The sequence below is a fragment of the Diadema setosum genome, chromosome 2, assembly GCF_964275005.1.
Source record: "Diadema setosum chromosome 2, eeDiaSeto1, whole genome shotgun sequence".
In the NCBI taxonomy this organism is placed as follows: Eukaryota; Metazoa; Echinodermata; class Echinoidea; order Diadematoida; family Diadematidae; genus Diadema; species Diadema setosum.
In genome coordinates, this window is record NC_092686.1 from 1382548 (window position 1) to 1408267 (window position 25720).

General features: G+C 39.6%; 3 protein-coding genes across 3 annotated transcripts in view; all 3 read right to left on the bottom strand.

Moving 5' to 3' along the window:
• Positions 1 to 1130: 1130 nt before the first annotated feature.
• LOC140246349 (uncharacterized) lies at positions 1131 to 5404 on the bottom strand. Its single transcript, XM_072325820.1, has 2 exons — positions 4753 to 5404; positions 1131 to 3585 (listed from the first exon to the last, which is right to left on the bottom strand). Exons 1-2 carry the CDS (start codon positions 5402 to 5404, stop codon positions 1922 to 1924), a joined length of 2316 nt encoding a protein of 771 aa, XP_072181921.1. The 3' UTR covers positions 1131 to 1921.
• Positions 5405 to 8915: 3511 nt separating this feature from the next.
• LOC140238736 (retinol dehydrogenase 8-like) lies at positions 8916 to 16946 on the bottom strand. The gene is made up of 5 exons (XM_072318635.1): positions 16682 to 16946; positions 14431 to 14610; positions 13593 to 13686; positions 10521 to 10785; positions 8916 to 9050 (listed from the first exon to the last, which is right to left on the bottom strand). Exons 1-5 carry the CDS (start codon positions 16944 to 16946, stop codon positions 8931 to 8933), a joined length of 924 nt encoding a protein of 307 aa, XP_072174736.1. The 3' UTR covers positions 8916 to 8930.
• A 7155-nt stretch (positions 16947 to 24101) lies between these two features.
• The window catches only part of LOC140246350 (monocarboxylate transporter 3-like), a 7895-nt gene continuing 6276 nt past the window's right edge, over positions 24102 to 25720 (bottom strand). Inside the window, exons 4-5 of the mRNA XM_072325821.1 lie at positions 25407 to 25720; positions 24102 to 24322 (exon numbers count right to left, since the gene is read on the bottom strand). Of these exons, the coding sequence (XP_072181922.1) occupies positions 24102 to 24322; positions 25407 to 25720 (535 nt within the window). The remainder of the gene's footprint in view (positions 24323 to 25406) is intronic.

Genomic DNA, 25720 nt, shown 5'->3' on the forward strand with positions numbered 1-25720 from the left:
GAAAAAGCATGTTAAAGAAACTCTCTGTAACGGTCAATTGTCTACAACTGTCCCTTTTTTTCGTCTCCCTTATTGGGTGGCCGCTATAGACAGGTTTGACTGTAAGAACTTACAAAGAAAGAGGGATACATGCTAGTTATTCCAATCATGTTGCGCAATGAGGACGGACACGATTTGCATCATGATTCTGCGAAGTTACAAATAAACGAGTTATGCCAGAAGAAAAAAAAAAGACTATAAGTATAAGAAATAAGAATATAAAACTAGAGAAAAATATACCAGTAAAACGAACAAAGAGTTCAAATTTGTGTGCACTGTGCGTTTTCACTAATTCGCAGTATAACCACGTCCCAGTATGCCACCGATATACAATTTGTATGTCCTTTGCACATAGGCCTACCTTTAAATCTGTCCCTTTCGTTCTTGATAATGAATGCAGTATCATTGAATTTTTTTTGTGTTTTTTTTTTTCTCTCTCTCTGTTTGATGATGACCTTAGTTTGACTAAACTTTGAAAATAGCGTTTATCTGTTTTGCATTTAAACTCTTCAAATACCGTACATGGTATTTTATACAAGCACAAACACATGTATTATTATATAGGGCCTACGCACACTATCTCAAGCACACACTTGGGGTATTTCACAAATAATTTACGTCGCTCTTAAAAAGTTCAGATCAACTTGAAATTATGGTATGCCCCTGGTTTTCCTGTTCAGTTTCAGTGCTTTCAAAATCCACATAAAATTGTCATAAAAATTTAGAGAAAATATTTCTACCCATTATATTATTTTGTTTATAAAAATGGCTTCTTGTGAAAGTCTCCAAGATTTCCATTTTTATTTGGATGTTAGAACACTTAATTGAAGACACGCACAGCACAACATAATCTTAAGTTGATCTTAACTTTTAAGATCAACTTAAATTCTTTGTGAAAATACCCCGTGCGGTCCAACTCGTCCCTTATACGCGCCTGTGTGTTCTCTGTGTATAATCGTGATAGCATTGACTGCTTGGCAGTCCATGGGATCTGAATGAAATGAAAGCTGAACATTCGCAAAGGTAATTTGGACAGCTTTGTTGTTGGAATAGTCAGTTTATGACATTGTATGTAAGCATTTGTCGCAAACTTAAAAACAAAATAATGCTTTCATTCATGAGAGATTATTTTTGAAATGGATATTCTGATAAAAGTTATCGACAAAGTCGATTAAGCAACGTACTGAATTACTTTAGCTGTATTTCGTTAGCCTGTTGGAATGAACGAAATAACACTTGTATCAGGGAGGTGTCTTCCCACCTCTCTGCTTGCATCCACACCAGACCTATGAGTGATGTATTACCAGTGGGGCAGGTAAGATACTTACAACTACACTGACGGCAGCTCTGTTACGAATCCACCGCAGATAAACGCTCAAACTGACGATGCTAAAGAGCTATGCATAAGCAACTCCATAATGATGGTAAACATGAAAGACGGTAAAACTTGACAATATTGAAAAGCAGCTCAGAGTAGTTCTTGCTTTGGCTGCTTATAATCACAACATTTCGTTCATCAGTCTGATGATACAAGAATTGTCTCATCTAAAGAACCAGGCTCTGTTGTTTAAAATACAGTATCCACATCGTGAGGAGAGCATAGTTCTTCATCTTCTTCATGTTACATCTAAAAATGTTCTGTGTATAAATAAAGGTAAAATAAAAGATATGAAGTAAACAAGGAAAAAAATTGTGTTCGACAATGTTCTATCGGCAACCTTCTTCGACGCACTTTCTTGACCTTTTGAGCAGCCTGACGCGGTGTTGTATTGAGTGTCACCAATGAAGCCTTCGGCTCAGCCTTATGCAGCGAAGAGAAAGTCTCGAGGAATGATGGTGAATTCAAATGAATTGATGCATGATGACTTCCTGTCATAGGTTGTCATATTGGTGGTGGCTTTGTGTGATACACGGCAGAATGACTCTCTATCATCCGATGTGCTATGAGCTCTAGGTCACATCTTAGACACCTGTCTGTTGCCTTGCAATAAAAGACGATTCTGATGGCGACCGCAGCAGCTAGTACGAAAAGGATTAGACCCACCCAGATTAATGTTGTTAACTTCGATGGGAATTTCACAAATCTTGGATGATCGTCGATGTTTTCTGCGCCGGAAGACGGAGGTGAGGGAGGCCTCTCATGGCGTACTGATCTAACTCTGCGAGCTGCGGACTGAAGTCTTTGCAACAGTGGAGGAACGCCAACAGGAGGCGATTGGGACGTTGCAGCGGGCGTTGGTTGAATTTGATTGCTATGATCGGTCGTGACAGTTGTCGTTGAATGCGAAATCGGCGCTGCTTGGTCAGCATCGGCTGCGTCAGACGCAGTATTTTGCGTCGACTTCCGTGACAGCGTCAGACGGCCCAGGCATTTGCCTATAATTCGGAAACGGCTTGTAAGTATAGAAGTCCGATGAGATGCATCATCCTTTTCTGAAGTACTTGTTGTATTTTGATGGATATCTTGGTTCTGTGTCGAGGCAGATACAGAGCCATCAATCTGTTCTGGAAGACTGGCATCCTGCACTGGGATCTCTTTCTGCCTGGGATTTTCTCGCGAAACAAAGGTTCTCTTGCGATGTTTGCGAATGTACATTCTGGCGGTGGAAGTGGTAACACCCTTTTGAACTCTCCGAACGAACTTCTGAATTGTGACGGCCGACATGGCGTCAGAGTCAGACTGTCTGAAGCGTTTCGGTCGTGACGGCAACTGACCGGCCGATGTCTCTTCATCTCCGCTTCCACAAGCACTCCCTCCATTGTTTTTGAAACTTTCGCGGGAGCGCTTTCTCATCTTCACTAGTCTGATCATCTTTCTTCGTGCCGACGCCAAAGAGTCGGTAGAAGAGGAGGTTGGTGCTCCGTTTGCTTTGTCTATTTGTTCAAATTTTCGAATCATATTTTCAAAGCTGTTTCTCCTGCTGTCTCCTTCGCTCTCTGATGTGGATGAGGTTTGTCTCACACGAATCTTCCTTGGCATCGTCTTTAGAATGCGTCGTTTACCAGACGCGATTTTCCCGTACATCTTCACGGGTGGGGGTTTTCCCGTCAGTGGCCGAAGTAATGTATCAGTGTTGCCCTGTCTTCCTTTCTCAACGCCCTCACTGACTGGGCGTTTATCAACGGTCGTAGTTGCGGCAGATGGCGGGGTTACCGGCTGGCCATTGGAACTAGCAACCTCCTTATCTTTCACACTGTTCTGTATACCGCCAGTTAATGCAGGTGGTAGATGGTTAGCATGGTTTATAGACGATTGCGACTCAGGTTTGGTTGGGCTGATGTCGTTGAGTGAGCCGCTGAACAACAATGAGTGACAACTACCACTTTCACCTTTGTCCTCTGACATCAACGTGTTTCTCAACTGCTTCCGGCGGACAGGAGAAAGATGAGAAGAAAACGGTCTGTTTTCTCGGTCACGACACTTTTCCTTTCCATTTGAAGACATTTCTCGCCTTTCGTCAAACATCTCGAAGGTCTCTGTCGTATTCGTCTTTTCAGTTTTGTTGGTTTCTTTTCGTCTGTACATCTGCACTGACTGCTTTTGACCTACAAGAAAGATTGACATATTTTGCTTCTTTAACCAATAAAATTTCAGTGATGTTTTTCGATGTTTCCGATTTACTTTAAACAGGTCGAACATAAAAATTACGAAGAGATACTTATGATCGATGACTTTGCGAATTTCAAAGAAATGTCAAAATCAGTTTCGTCACCTTTACTTCACTAGGCCTTACGGGTTATTTAGGTTTTCCCGCCTAATTCGTCACCTCTTCAGTCTTCATCCAATCGCATCACTCTTCAATTCGATGTAGTCCCGAGAAGTTTACTGCGTTTAAATCCTGGGATCAATTTCGTCAAATTAACATTCATATTCTCTTTTTGTCAATCAAATAAAAAAAACATCAAATTCCATCCATTCGTTTTTACTGATTTGTTCTTTTCTGTTGCTTAGCGAATTATGAATGCCGGGATCAAATTCGTAATTGTCTAAAATAAATTCATTATGTTGTCGTTCAAATCAAACAAGTATTTGTGCCTTTATATGGAGGGCAAACCGGATTGCATCAAACACTGTAATCAATGAAATATATATATTTCTGTGATTGTGATATGTGGTGATGCACTATAGGTTTAGGGAGACTAATCTGTGTGTCAGTTTAGTGGATGGATGGGGATGAGTAAGTAAGAGAGTGCTGTGAACAGAAAATATGTTTGATATATGATGAAAGCGACTTAAATGTGATTCGAGTTAGACAATACTGGTAATTAAAGCTCCTTTGGAGATCATTTCGAGCGAAACCCAGACGAAAATGAATGCTGATCGGACGATATTGATTTCTACTGTCTCGACGTGCTCATGCAGCTAATATGACCAACAAATTTAAACTGTATCTGACGACAATGAAAGACAAAGCACGAAATTCACTGTTTCAAACTTGATCGACACAACATGAATTTGAAACACGCATCTGTACATTCCACAAAGTCTGGAACGAAGTTGAAAACACGCTTTTGAAAACTGAACAAAATTATGACGAAAATGGCCTCGGGAAAACCTACAGCGAGCCAGTGTGAATACATGTAGTACAAAATATTTGATGCTACTTTTTAAAAATACATCATACAGCGCCTTAACATTAACCAGCAGAACATTACATGTATGTTCGTTGCAGCGTTATGTCACAGAATGTTATCCTTGCAAACTATCCTTACCTCCACTTTGTACCACTTTTTGTAATTTTTGTTCCTTCACGCATTTTTCCCTCAGTGTACCCTCCTTTCTTTGATCATCATAGCTTTGACATTGTGCAGCTTTGCCCGTCAGTGTTTGGTCTTTACGGGCGGATGACAGCATTTCAAAAGTTTGCGGTCCATCTACCATGGATGGAAATGCAACGTCATCCTCGCTGTGCTCAAACATGGACGTCGAGGAGGATGCCATCGACCTCGGACATTGTGACGTCACCTCCGTCTGAGTGGATGATGTCGGGTCGACACACGTAATTTGTGGTATAGCGCCCTGTTCTACAGCAAGCCTGCCACCGTCTTCTTCTCGTCTTGCGCCCGAACGTTTTGCCGATCCTCCGATGGTGGGCAATCCGCCCCTCGTTCCCCACAGCCGCTCGAGCCATTCCAGCGTCGTCTCGTCGGCGGAATCGTCGCTGTCGAACCGCCTGGCCTGAGCGCGCTCGAGCTGGCTTCTGAGCGTGGATCTGAAATCTCTGAGAGTCTGTTTGTAGGCTCGAGACTTGCGCCATCCGCGGATCTCTCTGATGTCCACCGAGTACTCCGACGTCTCCGTGATGCTATTTTCCGCTCCATCCACATCGACATCGTCGACGTCGAAGAGGTCATTGGAGGACATCGGTTCACTCATCAAACCACTCTCACTGTCCTGTGTAATTCCAAATAAGAGGAAAGTTTTCTACTCCGTGATTACTTGGCATAGAGACCAGTCACTCTTATCGTCAGCTAACTGATCAAAATGTAGCACTGGGAAATGTGCTGATAATTCATATGGATTACTGTAAGTTATATTCCCCCAAATAGATGATTCTCATAAGTAGACAAGCAATGCTTTGTACGCATGGTGAGAATCATCTGATGAGTGTGCGTTGAATTATTTTCTTTGTCTGTGGGATGAGACAAAGAAATTATGATTTTTGCTGTCACAGTATAAGAAGCAATATTGTGGTGAATTGACACTTTCTGGTAAAACAACAGTTATTATGCTAGAAAGCTAAAAGTCAACATGATGCTATCATGTATTATTTATCGCCCAAGATAAAGAATTGATAAATCATAAAGATGCGCAGGCGTGAGTAATTTATATTCATCTATTCATAATTATACCATCATGACAGAGAGGGTTTGGTTACAGCCCGCCACTTGAAATGCTAGATCACACTTCCACGTGAATTGCTTGTGGATGTCAATAGAAATGAATATAAGAAACATCCCGAAAACATAATGCCTCCGGCTCCCTTTGGGCGGAGGCATAAAAAGCTGGCATGGTAGAGCCATGAAAGTTCGTCAAGGAATCCTACTCACCATTTCGTATGAGTGGGTTTTGTCGTAGGTATAGGAGCATTGCTTATAAGTTTCTCTTCATTGTGTTTTGGTGACCGATGTTGTATGCTTGTGGTGGGACAAAGTAATCATGTTGATACCTCTGCCGTGTCTCCATAGAAACTGCGTCGTGATGTGCCTTTCTCTTGTCTCCCTTTCTTTGTTGATCTCTCCCTCTCTCTCCTTTCCTGCGCGTGAGTTGCGCGTGTACGCGACTAGACTGTGACGTCACAGTGACAATTGCGTAGTATGTACTTTCGCAACAAAAGAGAACATACGCTCGACCACTTGCAGCGTGACGTCATAAAGACTTGTGTAGCCAACGCCAAGGAGCCGCAGCAAATGGATGCATGCGGAGAATCGATGCCATCTTGTTTGAAGCAAAACATTATGTAGATGTTCAGTTCTCGGATTCAAATGATCCGGGGCTTGATTTTTTTTTCACGGTCGCTCGATAGCATTGTTGTAGGCTTACTTACCCGTTGTGGTATATGTTGTTTGAAAGTTTACAAGGTGATGTAACGAGGAAGAGAGGTTTGAGGTAATACAATCATGTACATTTGTATGTATAGCCGATAAAAGGACTGTTGTTTGGCGGGGGGAAAAAAAACCCTCGAAAGAAAGATGAAAGAGTGTGGAAACGATATAGAGAGAGTGTATGGAAGGCAAATGGTAACAGAGGGCAAATAGTGACAGTGGAGGGCAAATAGTGACAGTGGAGGGCAAATAGTGACAGCGGAGGGCAAATAGTGAAAGTGGAGGACAAAATCAAATAATAGTGACAGTGGAGGGCGAATAGTAACAGTCGAGGGCAAATAGTGCCAGTCAAAGGGCAACGGTGAACCGCACTTCTCTCTTTCTCCATGATTTTCAACCAGCTCCTCTTCCATCCCCTCTCTCCTTTCTGGTTTATCTTTCTCCCTTCCAAACCCTTTACCTGATTCTCACTCTATTCTTTCTTGCACTATTCACCGTGTCATATTTTATATACCGTCTTCATTTCATTAGTGCAATCTCAACTTCCAGCTCACCGATACCCTTTGACTAAAGAACGTGCCTGAAAAGGCAAAATATCACGTGGTGCAATGTCAGTTGTCTAGGCAATAGATAAATAGATAGATAGATAGATAGATAGATAGATAGATAGATAGATAGATAAATAAATAAATAAATAAATAAATAAATAGATAAATAAATAAATACGTACATAAATTAATTAATTTTAAAAACCGCATACAACCGGTCAACTGTCTGTCCTGCATGGTTTGGGATAAAATTATATATCATAATAACATTATTTTGATGATGCGTTGAGCGCTTTTGTTAACGGTTCAGATTTACATGGTATAATTTTGGTTATGCTAAAAGTTAGTCTGATAATAAGGAGTAATCTCTTAAAAGCTCAACCGTGAAAAATTTGATTAAAATCGAGTAAGAATTAAGGAAGTTATAAAATTCTGAGGTTTAGCTAATTTTCACAAAACACATCTCGAACAGTCAATATTATGCAAATGAGTTAGTTGATGATGTCATCCCCTCACAACTTGTTATATAGTTTGCACACAAAATCTTGAAATTCGTAGTTTTTATGCTATATGCTCCAGTCTCATATCCCAATATATTGTCTATCTGAGTAGTTATTATTCTGAAGTTATTCAACCAGGAATAATATCATGTTTTGCAATTTCAAAGCACAAATCTCGAATTTTGCCACTCTTTTTGTATACGATCAATGGAAAATTTTAAGATGACATCCTCAACTCACGCATTATATATATTTATATCGACTGTTTCAGAACCATTTTACTAACAATTATCAAAAATGTACAATTAATGACTCTCCCAAGTTTTATCCGATTTTAATCAAATTTTAACTGTTGTGCTTATATAATTTTACTCTTTCTCTTCAGACTAATTTTACCCTGGGCATACTGGGCTGAAATCACCCTTTATCTTAACAGCAGTCACATGATATGAGGTACTTTGTAATGACTTTGAGATACTCAAAATATCAACCGACAAATAATGGACTTCTTTGTAAGGTCAACCGGAATATCGTGCAGCCACAAACTGGAAAGTACATCATCTTACTTCTTTATCTTAAATTCAATATTTCGTGCAAGTGGTAAATCTATCGATAATGAAATTGAGACACATTGGAGTCTATTCTCAGACAGTGTTTTTCCAAACCGTCACGATTTATTTGATGTATAAACAAATCGGCTCACTCCGATACGCTTCCCCTTGTCATTGAATTCTAATATGCTTCAGATGCACTTTATTAGTAACAATTTCATTTTTTTTTTTGTATAGCTGGTTGATGATAAGATAACAGACAGAAAAAGAATAAAGAAGGAGCAAAAGATGGAGAGAGAAGGTAGTGCAGAGAGAAAAGAGAGAGAGAGAGATAGTGAGTTAGAATGACAGACATGTCATCACTGACTGATCTTAAGTGCATATTTCGAAATTTTGATTGTGGTCATAGTACCATGATCAACAATCTCATTGTTTCCAATGAAGCAGTATTACACAAACAACAACAAAATCACGTGACCAAAGCCATTGCTTCGAGACCTATGATGTCACATAAATTCGACAGAGATATGGTATATGCAATGTAATGTTTTGTGCGAGTGGTGTCAAAATATAATTCGGAATGGTTCGTTCGAGGTTCATTACCCTCGAACAATGCGTGACAATATCTGATGACTTCACCCGGAAATGTTTTCAAACTCCTTTGGCGATTATTACCGTTCATTGTTCCGACAATGAACGGTGTATCTTAAAAAAAAACAACAAACAACCAAACAAACAGGACTATATCATTTTCCAGCGGATTCTTGGACCTTGCGGCGGAAGGACTCTAACTCCCGGACTTGAAACTCGATGAACGAGTCTCCGGTCACATCTTTGAAGAAACGTTCGGCCAGATTTCGACAAGCCTGTGAGGAATGATATCCAAAATGCCCTGAGACACACACTATATCAATCATAACAACGACACAGATTCTTCATTAAAATTAAAGACAGACACTTCAAAAGTCATTATCAATAATATACGCACTCTTTCTTGGATTATTTCCTTTGTAGGAAAATCATATAAAATTTAGATGGAACATAAATACGAATGTACATAACTTCTCATGGCAGCTTCAGGGGGCGTTCCCAGACACGTGCGTCAAACAACGCATAATTTTTTTTTTCTTATACCCCCGTTCCACAGGGTGTACGCCACGAGACCGACACCCACGAGTCAAATAGCCCACGAGTCGTACAGCTCACAAGTCATACAGCCTACGAGTTATACAGCTCACGAGTCATACAGCTCAGTAAGTAGTTCAACACTAAGCTAACAAAGCCCACGAGACCGACACATTAAGCCCCGTGCTGCATCTGTCGAACTCGTGGACTCTTTTTACCTATGTAGTGTCGAACTCATGGGCTGTATGACTCGTGAGCTGTATGACTTATGGACGTGTTTTCAATGTCGAACTCGTGGGCTGTATAACTCGTGGGTGTCGGTCTAGTGGGATGACCCCGTCCCACAGAGACTTTTTCTGATCGGTCACTCATAGGACGCAAAGCTGTTTGCTTCTGGCCATACCAACCGAAGTGTATCGGATCGCAGTCTGATGAATCCGACTCGTGTTGGTCGACTATCAGGTCAGCGTCACACATGTCGATTGATGATCCGATGAGGCAAGATTGTCCGATGAGGATCACGCTTGACATGTCTGACACTCATCTGATAATCGACCAACACAAGTCCGATTCATCAAGATGCGAGCCGATACACTTGGATGGGTGGCTGGAAGCAGCCAAATTTTGTTTCCGTCGAGTGACCGATGAGAAAAAAAAAGAAGAATTTCTGTGGAATGGGTATTACAGAATTTTCTTAGTGGCAACTGAAAATGATACCCTAGTCACATCATATCATATCATATCATATCATATCATATCATATCATATCATATCATATTATCATATCATATCATAATCACGCTTCTTGCGAGGAAACGTTTAAAAGCAGTCTTCCAACTATCTGATTATCATCATAGTTTGTATAGAGTACCAAAATGATGTTGTTATAATCACATGACACAGTCTTTTGTTACAGCTTGGGTTGGAACCAGGTGCGCGCATAAGCACTCAGGCCAGGTGAGGTTGTTTAGACCCACTTTCATGGCGATGAATGACCATGACATGACATTTTGGAACTCTATGATCTATCAACTTTGGTCAGTTCCACGCACCATCAGGGGAAAAGCAAGAGATATAACCCCTCCCCCCCCCTTGTTCCCCCTGAGAGGTAGTAGTATACTGTATCAACTATTCGCATCGCGTGCCATATGGAAGAGAGTGAAGGAACACTAAAATTAGAAATTTAAGCTAGAATGAAAGAAGTTACACACCTGGGAAGTTTGATATCGGAAATGCGGCTTCTCCTCAGTGGCTACTCTCAAGATGAGCTTCGCGATGTCATCGGGTTCCTGTATTTGGCTCGGGCTGAGCAAATCGCTGTGGAAATCTTCTCCGTGATCGAAGCAAGTCGACAGCGTGCGGTCGGTGTCGCCGACGTTGGGGTGCGAGCGAATGCTTTGCCGTCCACCAAGCTGCTGGGCGATCATATTTTCCATGATGGCGGTGTTGACTCCTCCCGGTTCAATCACACTGACCCTAGTCAAGAATGATTGGCAAAAAACAAAAAAAAAACAAAAACAAAAACAAAAACAAAACCACGCACATTAACGATTAATCTATTTATCAACCCTTGTACTATCAAGATCCTGGAATCCCCATGTAGACGTTATACGGAAACTACCACGTTCTCGTGGGCAATTGAAGGGGGAGGGGGATCCAGGAATTCCGTAAAAGGGAGGCGCCTTTACGAAATTAAAGGGAGGGGCGCAAGCGCCCCTTCTCATTTTTTTCTTTTCATTTATTTTGTTTTGATAAAAGATAAGAGGGGACGTGTGCCCGGTGCGCCCCCCTCTGGATCCGCCACCGAATTGTTGAAAATCGGATGTTGGGAGAACAAGTAACATTTAGTGTGTTATCTCTCAAGCACGAGGATACGAGATAGGGTTAATCATTTCATTGAGAGGGTGTCCTCTTGTAGGTACACACGCCACAGTATCCTAATCACGCGTTTCTGATGTAATTTGCTTATCAAAGTAAACCCTGTACTCTCAGCGTGAGTCGAAGCTGCCGCATCTACTACTACTATACTACTACTATTACTATTACTATTACTATTACTCTTGCTCTTACTATTACTACTGCTACTACTATTACTATTACTATTACTATTACCATTATTACTACTGCTACACACACACGCGCACACACACAAATATAACGACAAGGGGAATACGTTTATTGTCCCCGCCGAACGAGTTCGAGCAGGGGACTATGAAACGGGCTCCGTACGTGTGTGTGTCCGTGTGTCCGTCCGTGCGTCCGTGTGTCCGTGTGTCCGTGTGTCCGTCCGTGCGTCCGTGCGTCCGTGTGTGATCAAAATGTTCAAAATGCTACTCCTTCGCCATTTCTAACCCGATTTTGATTCTGTTTGCTTTATATGATAGCACTACATAGGAGCTTTAAAACTTCTATACAGAATTTCAGTTGTGACCTTTGACCTTGACCTTTGACCTATATTGCACATTTTGCTTCAAAATGCTACTCCTTCGCCATTTGTAACCCGATTTCGATTCCGTTTGCTTTATATGATGGCACTAGGTGAGGGCTTCAAAACTTCTACACAGAATTTTGACCTTTGACTTCTTTGACCTTTGACCTTGATTTTTGACCTATATTGTACTTTTTTGCTACAAAATGCTACTCCTTCGCCATTTGTAACCCGATTTCAATTCCGTTTGCTTCATGTGATGGCACTAGGTGAGGGCTTCAAAACTTCTACACGGAATTTTGACCTTTCACTTCTTTGACCTTTGACCTTGATTTTTTACCTATATTGTACTTTTTTGCTACCAAATGCTACTCCTTCGCCATTTGTAACCCGATTTCGATTCCGTTTGCTTTAAGTGATGGCACTAGGTGAGGGCTTCAAAACTTCTACACAGAATTTTGACCTTTGACTTCTTTGACCTTTGACCTTGATTTTTGACCTGTATTGTACATTTTGCTACCAAATGCTACTCCTTCGCCATTTCTAACCCGATTTCGATTCCGTTTGCTTTATGTGATGGCACTAGGTGAGGGCTTCAAAACTTCTACACAGAATTTTGACCTTTGACTTCTTTGACCTTTGACCTTGATTTTTTTACCTATATTGTACATTGGCTACAAAATGCTACTCCTTCGTCATTTCTAACCCGATTTCGATTCCGTTTGCTTTATGTGATGGCACTAGGTGAGGGCTTCAAAACTTCTACATAGAATTTTGACCCTTGACTTCTTTCACCTTTGACCTTGATCTTTTTACCTATATTGTACATTTTGCTACTAAATGCTACTTCCGGCGGAGACATATTTTACGCACCGCGTAATTTCTACGTTTCCTTGTTTATCACTGTCACGCTGAGCCGAAAGTGTGATGGACTTTGGAAAGATTACAAAATGAAATAAAATAAACAGTAGTACATGTAGTACTACATGTACATGTAGTACTGCTACACACACGCGCGCACACACACAAATATAACGACAAGGGGAATACGTTTATTTATCACTGTCGCGCTGAGCCGAAAGTGTGATGGACTTTGGAAAGATTACAAAATGAAATAAAATAAACAGTAGTACATGAAGGGAAAGTAACGGTACGTCAGGATGTCGCATCCAGCATAACAGTGAATTCAGATAGGTGGAATAAAATATCATTAACATAGCATTTTGCCGCAGTACAGTAGTTCATACTCTAGAAAAAGACTAGAGATTATAAAAACAAGTCATTCAGAAATGAAAGGCAAATTAGACACACGGTCTGATTTGGAAGCTTTCCAAATTTCAAAGTCATCGAAAAAGAAAACAAAAACAAAAACTCCCCGATTTGGAAACTTCCCGAATTTAACCCATTGGCCCGAATTTACAAAGGTGGTACAATTGAAATCATTGTTTAAACAATGGACAATTTTTATGGAGCGCCAAGCGTCACATAGCCTATATTCGTTACGAAATCAGTCATTTCGGTGACGAAATGTTGTCATTTCGTAACGAAATGGGCCATGCGACACTTGGCGCTCCATATAAATTGTCCATTGTTTAAACCATGGTTTCAATTTTACCACCTTCATGAATTCGGGCCTTTTATGTTTCAAACCATTTTCTTTTTTTTTTTTTTTACTACCATCAGCACACAGAGTTCCATATTTTCTCTGCCATCGAGATGATCAATCACGTCATGTCATAGAACATCATTCTAGGATGCAGCATACTATAGTATTTCAAAATATTTTTTTATTCTTTTTTTTTAGAAGTGAAAGAGAAGAATCAGCGCTAAAAGCTCAAGTGTGACGTAACAATACCGTATATTGAAGAATCGTCCAATGACTGCTATCTCCTGGCTGAACGCGACGATCGCCTGCTTGGTAGCACCATAGAGACCCATGTACGGAAAGGCTTCGATGGGCATGGACAACGATAACAATAAAAGTAATGATCATAATAACGGTAGTCATCATAATCATAATCATAATCATAATCATAATCATCTAATCATAAAATGATAGATACAGGTGTCTATGATGAGACTGATAATACTTAAAATTAACAACATAACGACGAATGACAGCACGTTCATACGTCACTTCCGCAAGGTTTATTCCAATGGAATGCAAAAGTGTGTACATTTACTGCTACTAACATACACGGAGTGTGTTTGAAGGGATATCACAATCCCTTGGACGTAATAACAAGAGATGTTTCTTCTGAGGTACCCACAGGACACATTTTCAGATACTGGACACGAATTTTGATGGCACCATCATTCATAACATTATCCAACTTCTCTCGAGTTGCCCCGGTCCCTATTAATGGAAAAGGTGCACCTCTACATCTAGAAAAATCAATATTATGCTTGATGTAAGCGATTGCAATTAACCACACAGATGATATGAAATCGCAATAAGATATAACATTTTATATTTCTTTCGGAGTAGAAAAAACATGCTCTTGTATACAGCACGAACAAACATGAAATCAATCAATATTAATGCAACCCAATTCAAATCAAATTTCGTTTCCAATATTACACTTTTGTTGTCGATACAAGTTCAAGGAAAACAAGGAAAACATGGACATAACACAGAGGAGGGGGAGGGGGATAGTGATGTGATCAAAAAATTAAATCTGCTGAGCGCTCACCAACAAGACCGTGTACACTTCCCATGTTGATGATTCTGCCTGACCTCTGTTGCTTCATGATAGGAAGTACTTCCTGTGTCACGCGAACCGTTCCGAAGAAGTTGACGTCAAATACCCTCCTCATTGCTCTACTGCTAATATATTCTGTGATATCGAATAGGTTGAGTCCGGCGATGTTGACTGCAAAATTGCACAAGTTGCATAGCAAATTCTCTCATTTCTCATTTAACTCCATCATCGTGTTCAGTGAGTCTGTCATCTTCTCGATATACACAAAATATTTCCATGCTATGTTCAAATGTTAGATAATACGTCTGTATGAACAGTGGAGATTGTGCCTCAATATGTAATTATGTAAAAAAAAAAAAAAAAAAAAAAGAAAAGTACGCCCGAGATATCATAGAAAGACTTGGGAAAATGTTCCTTGGATAATTCGCCATAAGTGTCTGTATTTGTCTACAAAATAGTTTAGTACATTGCATAATAAAACTGTTATGTTGTGATAACCATTATAGGGTAAAATGTAGCTTGTGATGAATTTTATCGACATTTTGACTTCTTTTTTTTTTAAATAATCTAGACAGTTTGAAGAGAGTTGCATCATATTCCAAAAAGTATCAGTTTTCGAATACTTACGTCAAAGAGCTCTCGATTATCTTGTGCTTTTAGCAACAGCTATGGACCACGAGTATGTTATGACAAAGCACTTTAACTGCGACCTCGAATCATAAGTGACAATTAATGATATTGAATAATAATTGGTCAGTGATGTTTTCCCTATCCTATGTAACTAGTGTTTGGGAGATTAGTTCTCGGCGGGAAAATCCCTTGCTTTAGAACTCCTTGATATTATCGTACATCGGGTATTGAAACATTGTTTGGGCAACTTCAAAAAGTCACATTGACAGTATATTGCTCCTCCAAAAGAAAGACAAACGTATATGCACCAACTCAAGTTATCGGGACTATTTACATCCTTCATTCGTAGAATTAAAAACACTCAAGGTAACGACATTATCATTATTAGTTCTTTTGCCAAACTCACTCTTTATGTTTCGTTTATATAACGGTCAGTTGCCATCTGCTTTTTTTCTCATTATTTCAATTAAACAAGGACATAAGTTCTTATCCCACCAGACAATCTGATTAATTTCATTTAATTAATCCTAAAACGGTGATGGCTCTGAAATTTATCAGACACACCGTACCAGATATTTGGAACTCCTACTCTTTGCTGTAAAAACAATGTTGCTCTCTATATATCAGTGATATCATCATGTCACTTAGGCCCGAATTCACGAAGGTGGTACAAATGAAACCATGGTTTAAACCATGGACAAAAACCATGGAGCGCCAATTGTCGCATGGAATATTTCGTTAAGAAATCAGTCGTTTTTGTTGATGAAATGATTATTTTGTAACGAAATGACAACATTTTGTAACTAAATGAACATTTCGTCCACGAAATGATAATTTCGTTAACGAAACGGTTATTTTGTCGAGGAAATGATTGATTTCGTAACGAAATATTCCGTGCGACACTTGGCGCTCCATGGTTTTTGTCCATGGTTTAAACCATGGTTTCATTTGTACTACCTTCGTGAATTCGGGCCTATAAGTGTTATACATGAATTTCCTTCGTGGAAATATCGCTGTACTTAATCTATTACGTACTTCATGTAACCGACCATGACCTGTTACTGTTCATCACCTGCACCTCGGTGAGAAAATATTTTGTCACGCCTTGCTGTTCAGTGATCCAGGTGGTCTAACTTTGTGTAAACGTTTAGTAAAAGTAGACTGACTTCTCTTTTCCTTCCTCCTTTCTTCTATTCTATTTTTAAGCAAGTCATCCCTCTATCCTATTTTTTGATGTGTATTATGTACACGGGCTGCATGCAAATCAAGCTACGCTTAAGCTGTAGCCCTTCTATATTATTAATTGTATCGCTGATACATTTTGCTGTACATTTTTGTTAAGGTAATAAAGAAAAATTACTTTGTTAACAACTAATATTTATGTATATGTATGGCACTAACAATGTATACATACATGTACATGTATCTGCATCGTATGTATAAATGATAATGCAGGAACCAATAAATCAAATCAAATCAAATCAAATATGCTATCATAACGGCGGATCGTTGTTCAGGGCTCTTCGTTGGTTACATGATAGAGCTAGGAAGGAATGACAATTACGTGCTTGTAGAGATTATGCGCTATTCCAATGGAGAAAAAGATTCTTACTTAGAATGTCGATACGAGAATGTTTCTTCATAACCATGGCAACCGCATCGACGATCATCTCCTCTTTGGTGACATCCATTTGGATTGGAAAGAGCGTCACGTTGAGGGCGCCTTCAGTTCTCTTCCTGAACTCCACCTCCTCCGCAGGAGGCTTGAGGACAGTGGCGTAGACAAGGAATCTCTTCTGCGGATCATGGGCCAAGAGCATCGCCGTGGCCAGCCCGATGCCAGAGGAACAGCCGCTGATGAACACAATCTCTGGCATGGTTGAGTTATTTTTTCTATAAAACAGTCATAATTAAACGATAATATAATTGTATTGACATTTACTAAAGTCATAAGGAATATTTCTCTCTGTTTTTGTTTTTGTTTTTGCAATGCGATTTTGTTTGTTGTTGTTGTTTTAAAGAAAGAAGAGAAAGAGAGAAAAAAATCGGAGCCCTATACAACAAATAATTTGCCCCAGACAATACAAACATAATAAATCTTAGAGATATTAAACAAGAATATTTGGTGCGATTTTGATGCGATTTTGCAGTTGTTGTCCTGACAAACAAGTTTGCGTGAGCAATATTAACCCGTTGAAGACTAGTCCCGAGCATACTCGGGCAAGTGTCTATGGGAAATGCGTGTTGTAGCAAAATCAGCTGGTTCTCAAGGGGTTAACCATGACAACTGCATCTAATATGCCAGTTTTAATTGTGCCACATTTCTCTATGTTTGTTTCATAAGGATTGGACATCGAGCTGTCCATGCACATTCAACATTCCACCCCCCCCCCGATTATCTTTGACTCGTAATCCCCATCTCCTACTTCTATGCGGAGCCAACAGCACACTAGTTGACACGATATAAAAAAAAAAAAAAAAAAAAAACACGCATTGGTTTTTACTTTTTTTACCCTCTTTTGGAGCTTTGAGGAAGTTAATGAATTTTGCCAGATAGTATTTCGGTTCGCTGTAGGGTGTCAAAAATAGCAATGTCAGAGGTCAAATTCTTGTCACAATCATCATTAACGTCATCATCATTGCAGGGGAACGTTTTATATATAGTGTTTGTGTGGGGGGGGGGGAGGGTGTGGAATGATTGCAGGTCGGAGTTTGAAGGGATGGTATAGTTTTGGTAGAGATGGGGGTTCAGGTTTAAACTTTTTTCGAGATAACTAGAAACCGCTTATGCAATATTAAAGTGCATACAATTCTAAGAGGTATTCACAGTTTATTTGATGAAAATCGGTTTTGAGATGACTGAGATACCAAAACGACAAAGTAAAACAACAGGTGATCCTAATAAAAGGTGGGTCAAACATTTTATTATGATCGCTTTATTTTGAATATCTCTGCCATTTCAAAATGAATTTTCATCAAATGAACTTTGAATTCCTATTAGAATTGTATGCTCTTTTCTTTATCATTAATACGAGGTCTCTTGTTATCTAATATAAAAAGGTTGGAAACTCGAAGCCCCATTTTAACCAAAACTATATAGAGTGCTGGGAGTTGGGTCAAGAGTCAAATTACTCCCCCCCCCCCCCCCCCGCCCCAGCGCTGAACCTTCGGTAAGTCATGGGTTTTGTTGTATGTGTTTTAAAATTGTTCTACATATTTTTCGTGTTTTCTAAAGAACCAATTGAAGTGTGGGTGTCGCGGAGACAAATAGATTTTGGAGATGTCTCGAGTCGCTTTGGAGTCGCCTTATTTTATTTTTCTCTTTCGATTCGCCTCTCATACAAAATTTGATCGATTAGCGGAAATGAAGCTCGTGAAGCTCTGCAAGCAATATGGCCATGGGCGGCAATCACGTATGTACAACACTACATTGTATTTGAGTCTCCCCCGACGTGACCAGATCAGGGGGCGGGGCGAATCGGATCAACAGTGATCAGTACAGTCACAGCACACGTAACTGCACACCGAAGCTGCCCCGTTGAACAGAGCTGCAGGCTATCTCTTTACAACATGGACTACGTACATTATCCAGTAATTTCAGGGGCAATGTGCGTTGTGATAAGTCGTATGTTGATCGGCAATCAGAGGTCCAAAAGGTCGTTTCATTTACAGCGTTGTTTCCCTTTATAAATGAGGCGGGGGGGGGGGGGGGGGTGGGTTGCATGGGTAGAAACGCTATCATAAAATTACTTCGACAAAATATAGTCCGGGGTAAACACACAACATATCACAGTGTTGGAATATTGTTATACTTTTTTTTTTTTCCAACGATCAAAGTCTCAGAAGGCATAATAAGAATAATAATAAAAAAAACCCAAAGGTTCCACAGAGAAGCATAGTCGGAGAGATATTTACCTTGACAAATGCGATGCGCGATAGATACTGTGAGGGGCCTTTAGCTCAAAGTTAACAGCACCACATTTGACTGCTATAAAACTGAAATCTCTTACCACCAGATGAAAAGCAGGGAAATATGAAAAAAACAACAAATCAACTTGAATTTGCGTCCTTTTGAGCATCGACAGGTCAAGCCCCTGCGAGTTAAAGGGTGTGTACAGTTCTGGTCGAGGTGAGGATTTGGCTTTTAACGTTTTGCGAGATATTCAGAAACCACTCTATAAGATGTCAAAGAGCATGCAGTTCTAAGGGGTATCAAAAGTTTATTCGATGAAAATCGGTTTTGAAATGGCTGAGATATCCAAAAACAAGGTGAAACAAAGAGATCCTTATAAAGTTGTGGCATGTCGCCTTTTATTATTAGCACTTTTTTTGGATATCTCAGCCATTTGAAAACCAATTTTCATCAAATAAACGTTGAATCTTTCTTAAAATTACATGCTCTTTCATATTTCATAAGAGGCTTTTCATTGTCTCACTTAGGAATGTTCAAAACATGAATCCCCACCTCAGCCAGTACTGTACAGTCCCTTTAATGTATGGCTTCGATCCCTTCACTGCATGGGTAGGTAGGCGTGATTCAAAGACCACGTAGAATAGAAGATAAAGCGAGGCCATACTGGGGACCAGCTTAATGCACAGTATACCAATTCCGCATTGTGTGTAATGTTTGCAGCTAATTACTCCATGGTACTTACCTCAATCATGTATTGCACTTCCAACGCAGCAGAAATGGAGGTAACGATGCTAGCAAAGTTGGATACAATTACATTCCAGTGAGTCGACTGTAGTTCCCTCCCCGCAACATTACTCTAGCCAATTTAAAGAGACCAACGTGGCTGCCCCGTGTTACGATCGTATTCTTAATGCTCTGAATTGTTTACATTCTCGTTCGCGGTATTGCAGGGGGAAAATCATAGGACCCCGAAAAACGAGGACAATACATGATTATGGTAGGCATATAAAAAGGAAGGTCAGTTGTGTCCAAGGTAAGTATTTAGTAAGCGTCTAGTCCCCGTTTCATAAAACTTGTTATCAGTGACAAGTTGTCAGATAGGTGCCTAGTTGTTATAAGCTACTTGAATCCTTGCATCTGATTGGCTAAGAGCAAATTTGTCACAGAAATGTGACAGTTGTCACTAATAACAAGTTTTATGAAACGGGACCCATCATAGTTTTTTCAAACGCTATGCTTATTTTATAATACCGCTGGTAACATTTGACACGTACAACGTATCTCAGTAAACCAGTTTTTGCTTTGAATACTGAGTACATGTTTTCTACAGAACTCGAGGATGAAACATCCTACAGTAAACTGAGTCATTATCCCAAAGAAATTTTCGGGGGGTTTGAGAATGTACGGAACAATGATAGATATTTCTAAATTACTACGGACACTTTGAAAAAAAAAATAATCTAAAGGGGAACTATCCGACAGTGCGAACATTTGTGTGTGTGTGTGTGTGTGTGGGGGGGGGGTAGGTAAGGGTGATTCAAGAATGACAACGCCCTTGCATATTCACCATCAGGAGCACTACAGTGTACAATCTTAGGTAACTGGGAAACCGAGTTTAGTGGCTAAATGCAACGGGGGTTTGTTTCCAAAGTTTTTTAGCCCTCCATGGACTATTTTATTGTCTCAATGTCAACATAATACAACTAAAAATATTCAACCATGCATAATCTCGTTTTTTTTTTTCTTAAATATTTCTCTCGCCAACATTTACACAAACAAATGTTGGAGTGACTGCCACTTTAGACTGAACTTGTTGAGAGTACATTGAACTTGTTGAGAGTACACGATACAGAATGAATATATCTCTCATCTTCATAATATTCAATAATTTTTTCTTCATTATACACGTAGTTAAACCTAGGGACTTTGTTTTTTAACTTTTGTACAAACATTTGTTGCTTAATTAGAATCACAACACAGTTTAGAGCGTCGTTTCTCTTTTCTTTAAAACCAAAAATAATATTTTCCAGACTAAACTTTACCTGTGCTCTAGAACCTTTATATTTTTTGTTCAGTTTCATCCCAGCGTTTGCTTACAATTTGCCATGTATGATTTTACATGTTTCAATAGCCTACGTCCTTTTCTCTTTCCTGGAATCATTGGACGAGCAAAATGATATGACCCCCTCCCCCAATCGACGCCTTGTTGTCAGCTATGACGGACTTATTCCTTTTCACCCCCCCCCCCCCACAGGTTTGGAAGTGCGAGGCTGAGTGATCTTACAAAAACAGCATTATCTGTAAGATAGCAGACTTATCGAGTGTAATTGACGAACAAAATCCGTTGTCCTTGTTAGATCATTGTTATTGTCCACTCAATGACCCTATCTGAAACGTTGCTGTGCGGTTATGCGACAATTACTGCATCATCTGATATAATGTAATACAATCATCCCACTCAGAAAAAAAAAAAAAAACTGTAGGAGGTAAACACTTTTTCAAGCTCATATTTCTCATAGAATATGAAGCTAAATATTGATGTTTTGTAATCATGTTGAAGGCAATTTAATTAACTATGTAGATCAACCTTTTTTATCAAAATCTTTTGTGAAAAATATGCACTGGAAAAAGTGTTTACTTTCTTTTTTTTTTTCTGAGCGTATTATGGAAGACAATCTGCGACACCGAGATAATCCTTTGTCTCCTTGACCTTTTTTGAAGTCGAGAAGGCGTGACGGCGAAATATGAAATCTCGTCTTCTCGACCGACCCCTGGGACCCGAAAACGAGACTAATAAAGCTTCCGTAATATCCCCATCAAATTCTCGAAGCAGAGATAGATGTGTTGATGAGGAGATACACTTGCATGTTCTCTTATTAATATAAAATCATATTCTTGTATTTATGATATACATCTGTCACATGCTACACAAATTTGTATGTTGTAGGCCTACCATGACTGAGAACATTTATATCGACAAATTATCTTATTCAAATTCATGAAATTCTTCCGTCGAGATGTTTTCATTGGAACTGATTGACAAATGCCCTACATCGACGTAAATAAACACTGAACTGATCAGTGTTTTAGTAGTAAACCATGATAAAAAAGTAAACGAGTATGTACGCCCATGATTTTTTATCATGGCTACTACTAAAACACTGATCAGTTCAGTGCTTATTTACGTCGATGTGGGGCATTTGTCAATCAGTTGCAATAAAATAATTACCTTATTGATGATCTGTGATGCTCTGTATCTTTTTCATGTAAAAAACCCCCCTGCATTCTTGTCTCTTTATGATTGTTCTTTACTATAGGCCTATAATGTTGAAATAGACATCCAGTTCTATTCGTGGAATTAAGTCAGTAATTTATACGTGTGTGTATGTGTGTGTATATATATGTGTGTGTGTGTGTGGTGTGTGTGCATAATTATGTGTGTGACCGTTTTCCTCTGAACATTCATCCCTATTTTGAGTGCGTCCGGGGAGGTTATAAGCTTGAAAGTGAATACACAGTGTGACTCGTGAAAAATGTGACTCTTGAATAATTCGATGTGAAAGACGTAGTTTTGTCTGTTGAATTTATTTCATGACAGGAAAAACATGAAAAACGACGATTTGCGCGCAGGTCAATAACACACTTGTGAGGCAATTGAATTGAACTGAATTGAATTAAATTGAATTGAATTCATTTCATTTCCATCAATAACAAAAAAACATATATCTTTTGCAGTCATACAACAAAATGATATGCAAAAGAATAACATATGTACGTGATGCAATGGCATCATTGTGGAATGTAATTTAAGATCTCCTCTTATTTTTCTTCTTTTTTTTTTGGTGGGGGTTGGTATTCATGAAACTTCAACATTTCTGTTTGTTTTTCTCTACCACTGTGAACTAGAAACTGCATGAAATTTCACCTTAAACGACCTGACTGGGTAAACATTACATGCATTATTACTGTCCTTTAAATCAGCTCTGACTATAGGTTATCCTGAGCCAATCCAAGTTACTTAACTAGCCTCGCACGACATCCAGAAGTCAACATAATGAAAAAAAAAAAATAACACCATTCAGGTACTGTTAGTTACATTCACACACACAAGCAGTTGCTTAAAACCCTGTTACTCCTTGAAGGGATGGACATAGCTAGGCTATTCTGTAACCGAGCATAGTTTGTATAAGAAAAGTTGAAATCTTTATAAATGATTAATAAAAAATGTGTACATTCAAGCACACTAACTCTGTTAGAAATCTTGTCCTCGTATTTTATTGCATCATCCTTTGCTACAAGTACTAATTTCTTTCTTCCATGACTGATATTTCATGACAACTTGAAATACAACTTTTTCATTCAAAGAATATATCAGATACGTCGAGCAACCAGCTTATAATCTATTTTCCCTGGATCCATATATACATGTATGTATATATATATATATTTTTTTTTTTCCTGGACAATGAATTTCATTTTATAACCGATTTCTCTACTGTCAGTATACTGTTCTGATAGTTTTATTGAGCGAGGAGACTGTTGTAGATACACGTTACCACATAGACATTCTGACAGTTTTGGCAACTTTACAAATAAGAGGTATACTTCAGATTGACATTTTTGACAACGTCATGTACATAATTCAATTTATCGGTAGATTTAAGTAATCTATGTTAGTTTATAACCCCCAAAATTAGGACCACATTTCTTTCGCCGTATATACGTATAAGTATACAAAGTGTGTCATTGCATACTTTAATCATGATTTCTGAACGCTTCATCTTTATGAAAGAGTCCAAGAGATGCATGCCATGGGAATTGCAGGAATTTTTTTTTCCTGGTTGGACTCAAATGCAGCATCTGTCTGTCACGCCCTGTTGCAGGAGATGAGCACCTTTGAGAAAATCTCGCGCGAATCTCGCTATGATTGGCCGAGAGGCCGAGAGCAACGCGATATTGCATGGTTTCTTTCCGATAGTCTTATATTCAGTCGGAAATAGTTAATTTTCCCTGGTTAGTTTGCTTGTTGGACAGTATAGGGCATGTTGGTCACTGGCTGGTCACTGGCTGGTCACTGGAAGTGTCGCAAGAAACTGCCAACTGCACTCCATGACTCAAATCACACGTTCGATGACGGCACCAAGTTTTCCGCGACCTGCTTCCGGAATTCATCCGAGACAGATGCACGTCGTTCGACAGATGACGGCCGAGATTGGTTTCGCTTTTCGACGTAATTGTCGTAGAAAATGTAAACGACGACTAGGAGAAGTACGATAAGCATTAGCCCGCCAAAAATACGAAAGACCATCCCAAATGACTGAGTGATGTCGTACATGTAGCCTGTTGGTATAAAGCGAGATCATTAAGTAATTTGAATTCATGTCATGATAAAAGTGATTACTTATCATCACATGATTTTGAGCATCTTCATCTTAATCATCATCCACTTTGTTTCTGTATTTTTTCTTTCACCTTTTTAAACCAGAATTCTATTTCATTGAGGCATTCTTCATCTTACCTCACACCTCAGAATGGTAAAGTATTAGTGGAGATGAGAAGTGGGCTTTTAACTTTTTGCGACATAATCAAGAAGCCACTGATAAAATAGTACAGACCAAACCATTTTTAGAGGAATTAAAGTTTATTTGTTGAAAATCGGCTTTGGAATGGCTCAGACATCCAAAACAAAGCGATCCTAAAAAAAGGTGGATCGCACCTTTTATCATGTTTTGGATATCTCAGCCATTTCAAAATCAATTTTTTAATGAAATAAACGTTGAATTCCTGTTGGAATTACATATTCTATCATATTTCATAAAAGGTTTCTCAATTTCTAACACACACAAAAAAAAAAAAAATGTTAGAAACCTGAAGTTAGGTCTCACCCAAACCTAGACGATCCCTTTAACGCAAACTGACACACCCTCGTCTAAAGGGAAGAAAAGTAAATGTCACGTGATGTCCAGCTTTCATGTTAAGTAGGGGTCATCCCACGAGACCGACACCCATGAGTCATACAGCCCACGAGTTCGACACTAGGCAAATAAAGCCCGTGAGTGATGATTTTGACACTACATAAAAGCAACCCACGAGTTCGACAGATACAACACGAGGTTTAATGTGGCGGTCTCGTGGGCCTTGCTTGCTTAGTGTCGAACTCATGGGCTTTGTGACTCGTGGGCTGTATGACTCGTGGGTGTCGGTCTCGTGACGTACACCCGTTGAGTAAGGATTAAGCTCTTGTCGCTAACAGGAGATTGAATCCTACACCTTTGGACACCCCCCCCCCCCCCCTTTCCCCGGGTTTATAAAGTGCAATTCCTTGCTGAACTGGGGTACTGACAACGGCAGGGTTCTTTATGAGAACAACGGGAATGCTTTATACTAAAGAGGATACTCTTGGTTACGAAAACATAAAACTTGCCTGTCGCGAATCCGGCGCTGACTGATCCAATTCCTGAGAGCATAAAGGACAGGGCCGTGATTCCTGAGAAATTATCCGGATGGACGATCACCGCCATGCAGGCTGGGAAGGTACACGCTCCACCGTAGAGCCCAAAGCCAGATACGAATGAGCATAGCAGAAGATGCCACAAATTGTTGCCGAGTTCATACAGGAAGAGCGCCACAGCGGCGATGACTAGGTTCAACGTATGTATCTCTGGGCTCCATCGGGGCTTGCACCGCATGGCGAAGGCAAGAATGACACGGGAGGCGAAGCCACCCAGTGCCCCGGCT